Source organism: Vombatus ursinus, unplaced genomic scaffold, assembly GCF_900497805.2.
Source record: "Vombatus ursinus unplaced genomic scaffold, bare-nosed wombat genome assembly UNPS02009835.1, whole genome shotgun sequence".
Classification (NCBI taxonomy): Eukaryota; Metazoa; Chordata; class Mammalia; order Diprotodontia; family Vombatidae; genus Vombatus; species Vombatus ursinus.
The window spans coordinates 2,370,715-2,389,736 of NW_020949613.1; the positions used below are offsets into that span (position 1 = coordinate 2,370,715).

Consider the following 19,022-nt stretch of genomic DNA (forward strand, 5'->3'; position numbering starts at 1 on the left):
CATCACTCTCCTCACCATTCATGGTATTTGTTTACTCCAACTTATCCTACACAGTATGGCCAATCACTTTACCAAATGCACAGGCATCTAGGGGAGGGAAAATAATCAACCAACCAAAACAAAACAAAACAAAATGACAACAAAATCCTTTAATCATTTCCCCTTGGCAATGTAATACTATTATTGAGCCACCACCCACTAAAACGGAATTTTTTTTTTAAACAGAAACTCCTGTCTGGCCATATCTCTTTCATTCTATACTTATTTTGTTGTTGTTCAGTCATGTCCAACTCTTTGGAGCGTCTTTTGGGGTTTTCTTGGCAAAGATACCAGAATGGTTTGCTGTTTCCTTCTCTAGCTCATTTTACAGATGAGGAAAGTGAAGTGACTTGCCCGGGGTCACATAGCTAAGTAAGTGTCTGAGGCTGGATTTGAACTCAGGTCTTACTGACTCCAAGCTGGGTGCTCTATCCATTGTGCCACCTAGCTGTTCTACTTTTATTGTACCTCTCTTAGAATATAAAGGCAGAATAGTGCGGAGGTTAGCATAAATGTACAGGATGAGGCTTCAATTCCTGGCTCTGCTACTTACTATATATAAGGCTTTTTACAATTACTTCTCTAGGTCTCAGTTTAATCAACTTTTAAATGAAGGAGTTGGAATAGATGAACTCCAAGGTCCCTTCAAAATAAATCTATGGTCTTGTGATGTACTGGTGCTTTCTCTCTCTTTCTCTCTCACTTTTTTTTTTAGGTCACTTTGCCTTCAAAGATTGATCTTCCAGAATTTTTTATCTCCTCCTACAAGTGGCCCGGATGGACTCATGACCCATTGGATCAAAAAAACTGTGCTGCATCCTGGGCATTTTCTACTGCAAGTAATATTGTTATTCTAATTATCTCTTTTTTTATAATGCCCAAGATTACTTAGGGTATTTGAGTTAGATGGGACTTCAGAGATTATCTGGTCCAATCTCATTTAATAAATGGTGAAACAGAGACCTAGAGAAGTAATATAGTTAATTAGTAGCTGACTTTGAACAAAAACTCAGGTCCCCTGAGTCCTAATCTAGCATTCTACTACAGCCAATGTTACAGAATATAATTGTAATTTTTATTATTTTTAAAATTAAATAATGGTTATATCTTTAAAATTCTACTTCATGCTTAAGGTAAGCTATCAGATTTATATGCTTAAAATTGATATTCCCATTCTGAGTTTAATTTTAAAAGAAAAATAAATCAAACATATAAGCTTTTCCTACCCTACCCCTCACTTTCTTTTTCTTTTTGGAGAGGCAAAGGATAATAAATACACTGCTGATTGATTGAGCAATTGATCAAACTTTTGGATTTGGAAGATAACTCTACACATAGAATAATAGAGCACATGATATATTTTATCTTTATCATTTTTTTCTTTGCTCTTTGGTGAGGCAGTTAGGGTTAAGTGACTTGCCCAGAATCACACAGCTAGTAAGTGTCAAGTGTGTGAGTTCGGATTTGAACTCAGGTCCTCCTGACTCCAAGGCTAGAACTCTATCCACTGTGCCATCTAGCTGCCCCTTTATCAAAATTTTAATGCTTATTTTTATACTTAGATGTTCACTCTTCACTTAAGCCAAAACAAACTACTTCCTGTATCCTATTCATGAAACTCCCACTTCTTTGTCTTTGCAGAAGAAGTCCCCCAAAAGTGGAATGATCTCCCTCCCTTTTACCTCTTAGAACACTCAACTCCTTTGAAGGCTTAGCTCAGGTGCCACTTCCTTTTGGTGGCCTTTTCTGATTTCTTAGATTTCTCTCCTTTCTGCCAAATCACTTGTCAATCCACTGTACATTGATTTGTTTTTCTTTGGTACATCCTGCATATGTCCTATATTTATTTATCTGGGAACATGGTACATCATATCTCCCAACTAATTTTTTTTGATGGTAGGGGCTATCTTACCTTTATCTTTGTATTTATTACTCAGTGCATGGCAGAGTAGAAAGGAAGGAAGGAAACATGCATTTATTAAGTACCTACTAAGTTCCAGGCACTGTGCTAAGCACTTTAAAAATATCTCCTTTGATCCTAACAATTGGAAGGTGTGTGCTACTATAATTCCTATTTTACAGTTGAAGAAACTGAGGCATGGAGAGATTAGGTGACTTTCCCAGGGTCACATAGCTAGTAAGTGTCTGAAGCCAAATTTGAACTCAGGCCTTCCTCTTCTGAAATGCTGGAAGTGCTTGTTTACTGAATAAATGATTATTAAGTTATTTTGAAGAATGGAGAAACAGAAATATGAAGCTGAATATGGACTTGTGAAAATATGCATTTTCTCTTTCATATTAAAAAACACATTTTGAAAATATTTTCACATATTTGAAAATATTTGACTAGATTAAGAAAAATTTTAAAGGAAATATACTAGAGCTCATTCACTGGGTGTTGTATCCTTTTAAGAAGTTTCCTTGAGAGGCTAGACATGTCAACAAGTCAGTAATTAAGCATTTACTAATTCCATTAGGCACTATACTAAGCTCTGAGGATACAAAAAAAAGGCAAAAAAAGTCCTCACTACCAATGGGTTTGCAGTCTAATATATTACCCAAGGTGTTGCTGTTGTTCAAAGCGTTTCCAGAACTCTTTCTTTGCTGTCCTTTTTATAGTCAGTTGACATGTTATGAATAAAATCATCTCATTTCTTTATAGTCATATCATAGTTTTTTCTTTCTTTTTACTAGAAATCATATTACTCAATTTGACCACCCACCTGATTTGCTGGTCTTGTTTCCATATGCCTTTTAGTTGTTTCCAAATATTAAAGTCACCTTCATAGTATGAGTTTTATTAGAATTGAGTAAAACCAAACAACGGACCTACAATCTCTGAAGACAATCTTAGGATCACAAATTGAGAGCTGGAAAGGACCTTAGAGGCCAGGTCTAATCCCAAAGAGAGATTTGAGCATTGGCAACATTAATGTAATTAGTCACTCAAAAATGACTGCTTTTAAAGTCATGTTACTTTTTAGTCACTCTTTGGATTTGCACAAAGGCCTTAGCCCTAAAAGAAATACTATGCTCTTCAAACTTGTAAAAATAGCAATGTTTGTCTCTGTTAACCATTCAATCATTATTTCTGACACCCATCTGTCCCCTTTCAGGGATAATCTTTGGGAACATCACATTCCCATTTCCTATTTTCCTATGGCTTTATAGAACCACTTGTTGGCTTATGTTCTGCACCATTTCCAAACTTCCTTTTCTTCTCTCTTTTATCACATTTGTTTGTTTGGTGTTCTATTCCCTTCCATGCTTTTAGGCAATAGATGAATATCTTTACTTAATCAAAATGATTTCCATAAATATATTAGGTGCCTAATATAGTACCTTTACACTATATTGTCTTGTACTGCATTGCATTGTGGGTAGTTACCAGACATGTAATTTCATTGATATAGAGAACTCTTAAATGTGGAAATGCCCTCTTTCAAAGCAAACTGGTACTGTCTCTGCAAAATAACAAGGTTGAGTACTGAGAGGATAAATGAATTTACCAGAGTCACATAGCCAGTAGGTGTCAGAGGTGGATTTGAACCTATATCTTTCCAGTTCTAAGACCAGTTATCTATCTACAATACACCGCACAATTTTGCATTATATTATGTTATATTATAATAATATATCATATGTTATAAATACATATTATATTTATAGCTAGCATTTAAACATATCTAGCATTTATATGCCACTTTGAGGTTTGCAAAGCACTTATTTGATTCTCACAGCAACTCTATGAGATAAGTCCTGTTATTATCTTCATTTCACAGGTAAGGAAACTGAGACACAGAAGGATTAAGTGGATCAGGGTTATTGAACTAGTAAGTGTCTGAGGTAGGATATCAGACTATAATAAGAATATAATGTTTTTCATAAAGATTTAGATAGTTAAGAAATGCAGCAACAGCCAAAATAAATTAGAAAAATGATTGAGAAAAATGGAGAAGTGAAGGACAAAAGGGGAGTTTTCAGAAAATATGGCAAAAAAGAGGCTAGTTATGAGGAAAAACCAAACTCAATCTGAATGGCAGAAGCTTGAACAGTGAAAGTTTTCACAAGAATGAGGGAGCAGCATAGGGCAAACTTTTAGACAGCAACTACTAAACAGAGATAACAAGCAAATGTGCCCCATGGGTAATGCTCAATAAAGCTTTTAAATCAGGGAGATGAAAACAACTTCAAATGAATTGAGTCATTCTTCTGCTTTCTGATCTTTTTCTAAATATTACTTGTAAATTTGAGCTAATTACTCTGAGATTTAGAAATATCTGGGTAAGTGATGGGGTATATTTTGTAGAAATATGGCTTTTTAAAAACAAAACTAAACAAAACCAATAGAAAACCCATAGACTTCAATTGCATTTCACTGAAAAATATTAAATTTTAGACCAAATAAAGGGTAATTTTAAATCTTAAAAAAATCCTCATTGATTCTGAATCCTTGTCCTGAACCATCCACTTTTAAGGCAATGAGTACTTTAAATGAGGTACTTTAAAATTGGATTTTAAATTGAATGGAGAGTTACTGGAATATAAGAATAATGGTGGTACTTTGTATGCTGTTTTATACCTATGTGACCTCAGACAAATCACAGTGAAAAGAATTGAGGAGCTTATGAGGATAGGTACGCTTAGGTATAAATTTTTTAAAAAATGGAGATTCTTCTAAAATGAGCATTTTGAGGAGACTGACTACAAAAGCAATTTTGGACAGCAGAAATTTACAACCACATTGAGAGGATGATGGAGGAAAGTTACAAAAGGCAAAGTTTAAAGTAAAGCAAGGGCAGTTAGGGGAAGAGAAGTGGTCTAGTAAAAAAAATACATACTTATTTATATAGAACTTGGCACTCAGTTCAAACCCCACCTCTGCTGCTTATTAGTGTCTTTGTGAACCTGGGAAAGTCACTACCTCTCTGGCCTTCAGTTTCCTCAATTATAAAATGAAGGGGTTGGACTAAATGATCTTGAGTGTCCCTTCTGAGTCAATAGGTCTAAATCTTTAATCCTAAATGAGAGTTAAATCCTCCTTGCTACACATCAAGAGAATCATTTGAGAATAGTCCTTATCTTAACTTTCTATTTTTTGGGGGGGGAGTCATTTTATTTATGTCTTTTATTTTGTTTTTTTTAAATATCACAGTCATTTCTGATGTACTCCTAGGATCAGAGATTTAGAGCTAGAATCCATCACTGAACAGATGAATAAACTGAGTTTCAGAGCAAGTGACTTACCTGGGTCACACAGTGGAAGAGATAAGATTTGAATTCAGGTCTTCCTAGTTCCAATTCCAGCATTCCATGTAGAATGCCATACTGTCTCCATCCCTTCTCTCTCTTCTACCTTCCCATCTCCTGAATTTACTCCTCTAACCAAAAAAAAAAACCTAAAAAACAAAAAATTAAAAAAAACACGATGTAGGAGAACTAATCAGCATACCAACGATGCTTCTTGTTGTATGTAATATTCTGTACCCATAGACTCCACCTCTCTACTTAGATGAAGATAGCCTGTATCATCACCAGTCCCCTAAGACCCAGATTTAATGTGAAATCAGATGCTGTTCAGTGTCATTTTAATTTACATCATCATAGTTTTGCACATTTGCCCCTTCTTCTGATGATTTCACTCTACTCAGTTTATACAAGTCTTTCACATTTGTCTGAATTCCTTCTATTAATAATTTCTTACATAGCAATAATTTTCTGTTATATTTCCATAACAAAATTTATTCAGTCATTCCTCAATCAACTGAAGACTATTTTGTTTCCAGGTTTTTGCTATCATAAAGTGCTGCTATAAAAATTTTGGTATATATGAGGACTTTATGTTTTTGATCCTTTTCCTGTCAAGTTTCAGTTGATGCTATAAATCTCAGATATGTTTATATAGCAACCTGATTGGGGTATCTAATATACATAGGTCTTTACTATCAGAAAAGTTCTGTAAAAATCATAAGCATTATACATAGATTATTATTGTATTATTATTAGGTTATATAATATATAGCATACAATATGTTACATAATACATGTTAAATAATATATAACTATCATTATACTTATCTCTCTCTCTCTCTCTTTATCTCTCTCTCTCTCTCTCTATCTCTCTACCTATCTAGTATATGGCATTATTTGACACCAGGAAAAGAAGGTGAGATAATAGATTAATGCAGTCTTTAAGACTTCTTATGTGGATTTTAGTGACTGGATGATCTCTGTGTCTACAGATAGCAATAGAAGGTGATATAGGTTTCAAACACATCATAAAAAAACTAATGTGTAAGTAAGAGATGATAAATGCTGTTAAAGTTCATTGAAGTATGCTGTGGAATATCTCTTCTTAACAGCCTTGAAATACCATCTGTGGTCAATACACCTACCTTGTATGGGTTCTGGCCTACTTTGGATATAGTTATTTCTAGTTGAAGGGAATTGATATAATATATTTAATTACATTTTAATAGGTTGGAAAGATAGTAGATAAGGTATTATGTACAATAAATATGAATCAAAGTGTTATATTTTAATATGCATCAATACTTTCTTTCAACCAGGTGTGGCAGCTGATCGAATAGCAATTCAGTCCAATGGTCGCTACACAGCCAATCTATCCCCTCAGAATTTGATTTCTTGCTGTGTCAAGAATCGGCATGGATGCAAAGGAGGGAGCATTGACAAAGCTTGGTGGTACCTGAGAAAACGTGGGTAAATAGCAGCCCAAAATATATTTGCAAGCTTCTTATGGAAACTATTTAGATTTAGAATTAACACTCAAATACTGAAGTGTATTTGATTATTGGCTATAAATCAACAAAGACAGAGATCTTATTTAAACTCTATTGTCTACCTCAGTGCTAAGAACAATGGTCTGCTTGTCACAGATATTGAATCGTAATAGTTGGCTTTTACATAGCACTTTACTATTTGCAAAGTACATTGAGTATATTGTCACATCTGATCCTTATAATAGTTCTATGAGGTGGGTACCATAGGCATCTCTCCACTTTACCAATCAAAACAACGAAACAAACAAAAAACCGAAGAGGAGAAGTTGAATGACTTGCCCATTGTCATACCAACACTTGGAGTAACATTTAGACCCTTTTCTCTCCTAATTCCAAGGCTAAAGTATTTGCAACTGCACCATATTGTCTCAGTGGCAGAAAGACAGTGTAGGGAAATGTTTATTGAACTGAACTGAATTGAATTAACATGATGAATGATTTATTACATGAAATTGTTTGCTGTCCTTTTATATCTGTCAACATTTTGCTGTGCTGTAATCACACCATTTGATGAATGCACACATTCCAAGTCATGGCAATTTTTTTTAATACTTAAAATAAGCTTATGAGTGGCTTGATAACTTATGAGGAATGTAAATATTGTTTATCTTTAAAAAGAAAATACCACAAAAATCCTGGCCAGCTTCATGTAGGTATTTGGAAAGTTATTAGCCTAGTTAAGTAAATTCCATTTGGACATGCCTTAAAAATATTGGGTTTTTTATGATAATCTATATGTGTTGATTGTTTATGTATCATCATACTAATAAGCTGCTATAGACTCATAAAACAGAAAGCTATCTATTAATTAATCAAGAACATTTATTATGTGTCTACTATATGCCAGGAACTCTGCTAAGACAAATATGAAAATTAAGTGAACTTAAATTCTGTCAGGGAAGATGAGATGTACATATATGAATATCCACACAAAATAGACATAAATTTAGTTTGGGGAGGGAAGGTCACAGAACTTGTGGACATTAGGAAGGTCTTTGTTTAGAGAGTAGTATTTGAACTAAGTCTTTAAGGAAGAGAAGGATTCTATAAGGGTTAGGTGATAAGGGAGGACAAGGCCAATGTAAAAGCACAGAGGACAGTGGAAGATGGAGTTCAATGTGTGAAGAACCCCAAGAAGGTCCTTTGATAGACAGAAAATGAGTAAAGGGTTTCTGAGAGAAGATGTAAGAGATAAAGAGTGAAGATAACTTGGCTGGGGGATTGTCATTGGAATGCTAATATGAACTACACTCAAGTGCTACCTTACATGTTTTTTCTTATTCTCTCAGTTGTTTTGTTCTCACTACCTCCCTCAGATTACTTTGCATTTCCTTTTTATATACTTAGTATGTGAAACTTCCCTTTCTATGAAGGAGCACTTTGGTTACTGGAATGCATAAAAAAATAACTTCTGTGTACAAAGAACCCAGAGAAAATCCACATGTTCACAAATGCAGTTTTTCTGTTAAAATGTGGGTAGATACAATCTGTTAGGAGGACCAGATAGAAAAATACCCCTCATATGAATGGACTTGTTAAAGATCAGAGGAATAACTGAGGCTGCAAGGCACTGGGGACCTTTGCATCATTTTCATTTCACTGTTTTTAAAATTTGAAAGGTTAAAATTGACAAAAATGGTAAATGAAATAATTACATGGAGATTGTGGGAAGATTAAATTAGGATTGTTGTGCTCGTGATTGCCAGAAAGGGAATTTTACCAGGAGGGTCTGATTTGTCACTGAGGCACTGAGAATAATGGACAAGGCAACTGTGATGGAACTTGCTAAAGAAGCCAATGATAGAGTCAGCTAACATGAAGGCTTATACTGTTGGGAAGCTGGGTTGGAGAATGATTGGAAGCTCATTCTAAGAGAACATTTTATTTTGTCACCATGAAAAAAATTGCTATAATTATTTTTATACAAATATGTTCTTTTCCATTTTCTTTCATCTCTTTGGGATACAGACCTAGTATAGTATTGTTGGGTCAAAGGATATGTACAGTTTTCTAACCCTTTGGGCATAGTTCCAAATTATTCTCCAGAATGGTTGGACTAGTACACAATTCCCCCAACAGTGCATGGTGTCCCAATTTGTCTACATTCCCTCCAGCATCTGTCATTTTCCTTTTCTGTCATGTTACCCAATCTGCAGTTTGATAGGTGTGACTGTGTCTCAGAGTTGTTTTAATTTGCATTTTTCTAATCAGTAATGATTTAGAGCAATTATTCCATGTGACTATTGATAACTTTGATTTCTTCTTCTGAAAACTGCCTATACATATTCTTTGATCATTTATCAACTGTGAAATGTCTCTTATTTTCATAAATTTGGCTAAGATCCTTTATATTTGACAAATGAGGCCTTCATAAGAGAAACTTGCTGTAAAAACAAAAGAACCCAGTTTCCTGTTTTTCTTCTAATCTTGGCTGTATTAGTTTTGTTTCTGTAAAAGCTTTTTAATTTCATGTAATCATAATTGTCCATTTTACTTCCCATAATCCCCTCTATAAATGCTTCACTTATCCATAGATCTGACAGGTACATTTTCCAATGCTCCCCTAATTTCTTTATGACATCATACTTCATGTCTAAATTACTTATCCATTTTGACTTTATACAGTGTGAGGTGCTAGTCTAGGTCTAGTTTCTGCTGAACTTCTTTCTAATTTTCCCAGAAATTTTTATCAAATATTGAGTTTTTGCCCCCAAAGCTTGGATCTTTGGGCTTATTAAGCATTAAATTATGATGGTAATTTACTACTGTGTTTTGTATAACTAATCTATTCCACTGATCCTTCACTCTCTTTGTTAGGCATCATCAGATTGTGTTGATGATTACTGCTTTGTAATATACTTTGAAATCTGGTACTGCTAGGTTGCCTTGCTTAATATCTTTTACTAATTCCTTTGATACTCTTGACCTTTTATTCTTCCAGATTAATTTTGTCACTACTTTGCCTAGTTATATAAAATAATTTTAGGCAGTTTGATTGGTATGGCAATGAATAAATAAATTATTTTAGGCAAAATTATCATTTTTGTTACATTGGCTTGATCTAACCTGTGAGAAATTAATATTTCTCCAGTTGTTAAGATCTGTATTTGTATGAAAAGTGTTTTGCAATTGCAATCATATGATTCCTAGGTTTGTCTTGGCAAGTAGACTCCGAAGTATTTTATATTGTTTGCAGTTATTTTAAATAGAATTCATCTTTCTCGCTAGACTTTGCTGGTAATATATAGAAATGCAGATAACTTATGTGTATTATCTTATATCTTGCAACTTTGCTGAAGTTGTTAATTATTTCAACTAGCTCTTTTAGTTGATTCTCTAGGATTCTTTAAGTTTAGCATCATATCATCTGAAAAGAGTGATAGTTTGTTTCCTCATTGTCTATCTTTTTAAATTTCTTTTTTTGTCTTATTTATATAGCTAATACAACATTTCTAGTACACACACATATTATATAGTATTTCTGGTACAATTTTGTATCATAATGGTAATAATGGGCATCCTTGCTTCACTCTTGATCTTAATGAGAAGGCTTCAATTTATTCCTGCTACAGATAATGCTTGCTCTTGGTTTTAGACAGAAACTATTTCCAATTTTAAGAAAAGCTCCATTAATTCCGATGCTTTCTAGTGTTTTTAATAGGAATGGGTATTGCATTTTGTCAAAGGCTTTTTCTACACCTATTGAGATAATTATATAATTTTTGCTGTTTTTGTTATCAATATGATTAATTATGCTGATAGTTTTCCTAATATTGAACTAACCCTTCATTCCTGTCATAAATTCTACCTAATCACAGTGCATGATCTTTGTGATATACTGCTATAATCTCCTTGCTATTATTGTATTTAATTTTTTTGCATTGATATTCATTAAGGAATTTGTCCTGTAATTTTCTTTCTGTTTTTGCTGTAGCTAGTTTAGGTATCAAAGCCATATTTGTGTCATAAAAGGAATTTGGTAGTACTTCTTTACCTATTTTTTCAAATAGTTTATATATTATTGGAATTAATTGTTTCTTAAATGATTGGTAAAATTCATTTGTGAACCCATCTGCTCCTGGGGATTTTTTCTTAGGGAGCTCATTGATGACTTGTTCAATTTATTTTTCTGAGATTGGGTTATTTAAGTATTCTATTTATTCTTCTATTAATCTAGGGAGTTTATTTATCTATTTATTTATTTATTGAAATATATGTTTAATTTAGATTATCAACTTGACATATAACTTGGCAAAGTAGTTCATAATAATTGCTTTAATTTCATCTTCATTTGTGGTGCATTCACTCTTTTTATCTTTGATACTAGTAATTTGGTTTTCTTCTTTCTTTTTTTAAAATCAAGTTAACTAATGGCTTATCTGGAATCATTCCTTATAAGAAAGGGAAAAAAGAAGGGTAAAAGGGTTCAGCAAAATTAACCATTGAATCCATCAAGTCTGACAATATTTTTGGGGTTAAACCGTCATGGTCCCTGATGTTGGAAAAGAGGTTAATTGTTGTAGCTCTCCTTTGGCATCAAGCTTGGTCATTACAATTATAAGTCATTCAATTTTTATTTCTATTGTTTTACTTTTAATTTATATTGCTATAATCATTATGTGTACTGATTTCTTGGTTTTGCTTACTTCACTTTAGATGAGGGTTTACAGGTAAACTTTTTGAGTGTACTTACAGTCTAATAAAGTATTATAATGACCAGAAAGATCAAACAATCAACCAGATAAAGTTGTATTTACATTACACTAAAAGTTTATTTTTGGGGGCAGGTAGGTGGCACAGAGGATAGAGCATCAGCCCTGAAGTCAGGAGGAACTGAGTTCAAATCTGTCCTCAGACCAAACACTTGCCACTTACTTGCTGTGTGACCCGGACAAGTCACTTAACCCCAATTGCCCCCCCCCAAAAGTTTGTTTTTTAAAAATAAGACTTTAGGGGATACATTTAGTATCCAATCTTTTAACATCATAATTACTTTGGCCTCCAAGTCATTTTTTTTTAGTGTGCTATGGGATGAAATCTGCACTAACTCATACTCTCATATACTGAAATAGGAGGCAGCTAGGTGGTGTAGTGGATATGGTGCTGACCTGGAGTCAAGATGATCTGGAACCAAATCCACAATTACTAACTTTGTGACTGTGGACAAGTAATTTAATTTCTCTTTGCCTCAGTTGCCTTATCTATAAATAGTAAAAAAGAAAATAATAGCCCTTACTTCCTAGGGTTGTTGAAAAGAATCAAATGAGAGATAGCATATGTAAATCACTTTGCAAACCTTTAGGATGTATACGAATGCCAGCTATTATTAAATGAATCTGTAATCTTATAATGTAGGTGTTCCCTCTAAAAATGCAGGCTTACACACATCTGTGTCTGCCCATGTGACTCTTGTCCATGGCCTACCATATATTCACCACAAGAGCATATGATATAACACATAAAGAATAGAAAACTATGTCACAAAATTCACTTAGCTATAGAACATTGACAGCTCTGATTGCTACTGAATGACGTATTTAATTTCTCTCTTAGGACAAAGGAGGAACAGAAATACTAAGTCAGGGAAAGGGGAAATATATATATTTTATGAGATGCAAGGGACTAAGGTTAAATAAATTTATCTTGTGTAAGAGAAAGGAGCAAGGTATAAGTTAAGTTGTACGATTTCCTGTGAAATTTTCTCTCAGATGGAATCTTGAAAGTATTGCCAAAGATTATGACATCTTGTGTGAGAAACTGAAGGTGATAAGGACACAGATGGTGTTTCTTTAAGGCTGCCCATGAAGGCAAGAGATACAGAAGAGAAAAAAACTGATTTGGGAAACTCATAACTGGCTAAGAAGTTAATGTTTGTAAACGTGATTTGGATTTCTTGGTCAGAGCTTAAAATATAGTAATCACAGGCTTCTAGACAGAGTTGGAATATACCTACCAAAGGCTGGTAAGCATATATTTGCCTGGTGTTATGCAAGTCAAATCTAAAGCCAAATTAAAAAGTTTGAGGGAAGGAGAAAACTGCTTATGTATACCTATTTCAGTAAATGTCCTAGAGAGTAACTGCGATGCATAAGAGAAGTAGTTTTTAGATACTCACAAGTTTAAGAGATGCAAAAATCAAGAAAGTTAACCAGTGGTAAATTCCATGACCTCAAATATCTATACACAAATGTCCAAGATTTAGACAACAACCAGGAGGAATTGGCATTCTAAAGGACATAGTCAACTCTGACCTCTATAGGCACTATGGAGGTTTGGTGGAATGAGTTTCCTGACCAGAATATGGCTTTGTATGGCTATACATTATTAAAAAGAAATAAGACAGGGAAAGAGGTGAGGGGTTAGCATTCATTTGGGCTATGATCAATGGAGAGAAAAGCAGGAATGATTTTGTTATTGGAGTTTACTATGGACCACCTAGACAGAAAGAAGAAATACATGAGAAATTCAGAAAAGAGATAACAAAGCTAGCATAGAGGCATGATATAGTCATGATGGGAAACTTCAATTATCCAAACACCTGCTGGAATTCTCTCCAGTAAAAGCAGAGCAGGTAATGACTTATTGGCATCTCTTAATGATAATTTCAGGGAGAAAAAAAAAGTGAGATGATTTTCTTCTGGAACTCATTCTCCGTAACAGCAAACAAGTGGTCCCTGAGAGTAGAAATAACAATATTTATCATATAAAGGAGAGAAATACTGGGAAACATCTTCCATGGGCTCTATAACTTGGAAAAGTAGACTTTAAAAGGTTAAGGAGAAGAATAGATAGGATCTCAAAGACTAATATTATGTAGGGGAAAACAATCCAGGAGAGATGGGAAATTCTTAAGAATGAAATTCTGAAGTCACTAGAGAAAAAAATACAATAAGGGAAAAAAGTGGAAGTTGTTCAAAGAGACCAATGTAGGTTCTCAGATAGTCAACTCAGAAGAAAATAAAGACAGTGAACAGTAGTAAGTTGAAGCAAGGGTAAGTAGCAAAGGATGAATAGAAAAGCATTATTTGGTCCTATAAAAATAATGTCAGGGGTGTCAAAGCTCAGAATAAATAGAGGTTGCCAAGGAAAACTAAGGACAAAACAAGAAGTTCTTTTTTTTTTTTGTTATTGTTGATGATTTAGCTATATTGGGAGAAAAGATGATCTAAGGAGAGAAAGGACAGCTTTTCAGAGAGAATAGAGCAAAGATAACTGGCAACACTGAGAGAGCAGAACTGCTTACTTTTATTTTATTTCCTTTTCTTTGCCAGGGAGAACCTTGAGACTAGAGGATAGTTTTTGTTCAGTCATTTTTTCAGTCATGTCTGACTCTTCATGACCCCATTTGGGGTTTTCTTGGCAAAGATCTTGGAGATGTTTGTCATTTCCTTCTTCAGCTCATTTTGCCGATGAGGAAACTGAGGCAAACAGAGTTAAGTGACTTGCCTAAGGTCACACACTTAGTAAATGTCCGAGGCCAGATTTGAACTCAGGAAGATGAGTCTTCTTGACTCTAGTCTCTGCACTCTACCCATTGCACCAGCTAGTTGCCCAGAGACTAGAGGAAAGAGTGGGAAAAAAAAATATTAGAAGGGAATTTGTACCTTTTTTAAATAAAGAAATAGTAAAATAATACCTGGCTTTCTTTGAAAAATTCAAATCATGGACGGGGAGCGGCTTAGCCAAGATCATGGAGTAAAAGCAGTGACTTGCTTGAGCTCTCCCCCAAACCCCTCCAAATACCTATAAAAAATGGCTCTAAACAAATTTTAAAGCAGCAGAACCCACCAAAAGACAGAGTGAAACAAATTTCCAGCCAAAGACAGCCTGGATGGTTGATCAGAAAGGTATATCTTGCCTGGCTGGGAGAGGAGCGCAGTTTGGTGTGGGCGTGCGCAGGCCACAGCAACCCTGGAGCAGGTGTCAGAGGATGGAATCACAGGCAGTTGTGGCAGTTTATAGACTTCTCAACCCACGAACACCAAAGACAACTTAGAGGGTCAGTGGGAAAAGTCTGTTTCTATGGTGGGGAGAGAGGAGCTCGGGGTCCCAGGCCCATTCCCCTAGCGGCTGCTTCCTGAGCTTCCAGCCCACAGACTGAGGGGGAATCGAGTGGCTGATCAGAAGGGGATTGCAGGGATCTCTTTGCTGGTGCAGGAATCTCTTGCTTTGCCCATGCTTGGATCTGGGTCACAGTTCTGGGTGGCCATCCTGGGGCAAGGAGGAGCGCTGACATGGTGGAGCTTGTAGTGGCTTTGGAGAGGAAACCCTCCTCACAGTTCCAAGACAGAAAAGAGTGGTCATAGACCAGAGCACAGGCCAGGAAAGGAGTAAACACCTTGTCTTGATCATAGCACCTTGGAAGAGCTGAAAATTTACAGGTGCCTAGAAGTATCTCTGAAAGGAGCTGCACAAAACTCCTGAAGCTTGGGACAGTACATTCTCCACATTGGAAACAGACTCCTACCTTAACAAAGAGTTTATAACTCAAGTAATTGACTGAGATCATGAGCAAGCAGCACAAAAAGAGTCAGACTATATTATCTTACTTTGATGACAAAGAAGATCAAAACATACAACCAGAAGAAGACAACAGAGTCAAAGCTCCTACATCCAAAGCCTCCAAGAAAAATATGAATTGATCCCAGGCCATGGAAGAGCTCAAAAAGGATTTTGAGAAGCAAGTAAGAGAAGTAGAGGAAAAACTGAGAGTGATGCTAGAGGAGACCCAAAAAATACTTACGAAAATAACACCTTAAAAATAGCCTAACCCAAATGGCAAAGGAGGTCCAAAAAGCCAATGAGGAGAAGAATGCCCAAAAAAGCAAAATTGGCCAAATGGAAAAGGAAGTCCAAAAGCTTAATGAAGAAAATATTTCCTTAAAAATTAGAATGGAGAAATTGGAAGCTAGTGATAATTTGAGAAATCAAGGCACTGTAACACTAATCAAAAGGAATGAAAAAATAGAAGAGAATGTGAAATATCTCATTGGAAAAACAACTGACCTGGAAAATAGATCCAGGAGAGAGAACTTAAAAATTATTGACCTATCTGAAAGCCATGATCAAAAAAAGAGCCTAGACATCATCTTTCAAGAAATTATCAAGGAAAACTGCCCTATTTTAGAACCAGAGGGCAAAATAGAAATTAAAAGAATTCACCCATCACCTCCTCAATGAGATCCCCAAAGGAAAACTCCTAGGAATGTTGTAGCCAAATCCCAGAGCTCCCAGATCAAGGAGAAGATATTGAAAACAGCCAGAAGGAAACAATTTAAATATTGTGGAAACACAATCAGTATAACACAAGATTTAGTAGCTTCTACATTAAGGGTCCAGAGGGCATGGAGTATGATGTCCCGGAGGGCAAAGGAGTTGGGACTACAACCTAGAATCACCTACCCAGCAAAACTGAGTGTAATCCTTCAGGGTAAAAAATGGCCATTCAATGACATAGGGGACTCTCAAGCATTCCTAAGGAAAAGACCAGAGCTGAATAGAAAATTTGACTTTCAAATACAAGACTCAAGAGAAACATGGAAGAGGTAAACAGGAAAGAGAAATCATAAGAGACTTACTAAGATTGAACTCTTTACATTGCTTCAGGGAAAGATGATATTTGTAACTCATGAGTCCTTTGTCAGTATTAGGGTAGTGGGAGGGAAAAATTATATGTATGTATAGATAGATAGATAGAGGGCACAAGGTGAGTTGAAGATGAAGGGGTGATATCTGGAAAATAAAATTAAGGGGTGAGAGAGGATTATATTGGGAGAAGGAGAAAGGGAGAAGTAGAATGAGGTAAAATATCTTACATGAAACAGACAAGAAAAGTCTTTTACAGTGGAGGAGAAATAGGGGAAGGTGAGATGGAATGAGTGAATCTTATTCTCATAGGATTTGGCTTAAGGAGGGAATAACATACACAATGGGTTATAGAAATCTATCTTACCCTACAGGAAAATAAGGGGGGAAAGGGACAAGAGAGCAGGGGGTTGATAGAGGAGAGGGCAGATTGGGGGAGGGGATAATCAAAAGCAAACACTTCTGAGGAGGGACAGTGTCAAAAAAGAGAATAGAATAAATGGGAGGGTAGTATAGGATGAAGGGAAATATACTTATTTTTTCACAACAGGACTACTATGGAAGTGTTTTGCATGACTACACATCTATAACCTGTATCCAGTTGCTTGCCTTTTCAATGAATGTGGATGGGGAGGGAGGATGGGAGAAAATTTGTATCCCAAAGTTTTAAAAACACATGTTAAAAATAAAAAAAATTAAAAATAAAAAAATATTATGCAGATTAAACTTAAAAAAACAAAAGAAAAATTCAAATCACTTGACCCAGGTGAACTACAGCTTCAGGTTCTGGTCCATATGACTTCTGACCCATTACTAGTCATATATGAAAGATCCTAGAGAAAGAAAGAGAGAACTTAAATTTAGAGAAGGTCAAAGATTTTGATTTTCACCTACACACAGAAAGACAAGAAATTAGAGGCTGAAAAGCATGTGCCAATCTGATTGATTTAAATTTCTGGCTACATTTTAGAAAGAGTGTTGTAATGATAGTTAAAGATCATTCAGAAAAAGGAAGTTTTTCGATCATAATAAGTAAGCATAGCATCATCAAGAATAGATCATGTCTGAATAGATAGGTGCTGTAATTGTCCCTATTTTACAGTTATGGAAATTAAGACAAACAGAGGTTAAGTGACTTGCCCCAGGTCACACAGCTAGTGTCTGAAGCCATATTTAAATTTAGGTCTTCCTGACTCCAGGTCTAGCACTCTGTCTACTGGGTCACCTAATTACCTAGTAAATCATTTGATAAAGATGTCATGCTATTTTTTGTGGGAAAGATAGAGACATGTGGGCCAGGTGATAGTACAGTTATAACTGGTTTTAGGACTATCCTCAAAGGGTAATCATTAAATGGGTCCATGTCATCTTGGTAGGAAGTCTCCATTAGCACACATAGTCTTTCCTTACTATTTAACATTTTTATTGTTGACTTGGAGAAAAAGACATAGATGACACACTTGTCAAATTTGCATTTTACACAAACTTGGGAAAGGTAGCTGACACAGATGATGAAGTTCATATACAAAAAACAATGTTGATATACTGGAATATTTAGCAGTATGTAATAAAATAATTTTAATAAGGACAATTGTAGTCATACATGGGTTCAGAAAAATGACTTCAGAAGTAAAAGATAGGAAGGCATACTTAGCATTTTGAAAAAACAATCTGGGGGTTATAGATAGTGGACTACAAGTTCAATGTGACTCAGTAATGGCAAGCAAAAAAAAGCTAACGTTTTCTTAGGTTGCATTAAGAAGAATAAGGAGATGATGATTCTATTGTACTCTGCTCTGGTCAGAATCCATCTAGAGTATTGTGTTCTGCTCTTCATGCCAACTTTTAGGAATGGCTTTAATAAGCTCGAGAGGTGTTACAGTTAGGAAACTAAGATAACAAAAGACCTTATTAATCCCTGATATATGAAGATTAGTTGAGAATTTAAAGAAGTTTAGAAAAGAGATGACTCAGAGGTAATATGATAGTTATTTTAAAGTATTGTAATGATTAGCTTTATTTTGTTCAGCCTCAGCAAGCAGACCAAGGAGCAGTGGGTGGATGTTGCAAAATGGCAGATTTAGATTTGATGTCAGAAAAAAAATAAAAACACAACTTCTTAACTGAACTGTCCAAAAGTAGAATGAGCTGCCTCTAGAGGTTGTCACTTTCTCCTCATTAAAGATTGTCAAGTAGAGTGCAGATGACCACTTCCTGAATATCCTCTTCTCTTGTTTATTTTTGGAGTAGATAGCCACTAAGGTCCCTTCCAACTCTAAAATTCTGTGACTGTTTTCCTAATAATGTCATTTCATCCCTGTTTTCTTTTTTGTTTTTTGAATCTCTAGTGCCTAACATAAAGCCTGCCAAAGAGTAGGCACTTAATAAATGCTTATCGATTGTTTGACTGATTCCCTTCCTTTGTACCTTGTCCCACAAGGACCATGATATGGCGATGGCTTATCAGTGTTCCATTGTCAGGACTCCAGTATTCCTTTTTTGACTCCTCCTCTCCCTTCCTGATATCTCTCCTCCTTCCTTTTTTTCTTAACTTCACTCCTTCCTTTCCCCTCTCCTTTCTCCCATCTCTTCATCTTT

At 35.2% G+C, this 19,022-nt stretch overlaps 1 protein-coding gene across 1 annotated transcript in view; it reads left to right on the top strand.

Moving 5' to 3' along the window:
- Window positions 1-19,022, top strand: part of TINAG (tubulointerstitial nephritis antigen) — a 226,306-nt gene that overhangs the window by 66,170 nt on the left and 141,114 nt on the right. The window contains exons 5-6 of the mRNA XM_027852893.1: window positions 755-878; window positions 6,609-6,759. Of these exons, the coding sequence (XP_027708694.1) occupies window positions 755-878; window positions 6,609-6,759 (275 nt within the window). The remainder of the gene's footprint in view (window positions 1-754; window positions 879-6,608; window positions 6,760-19,022) is intronic.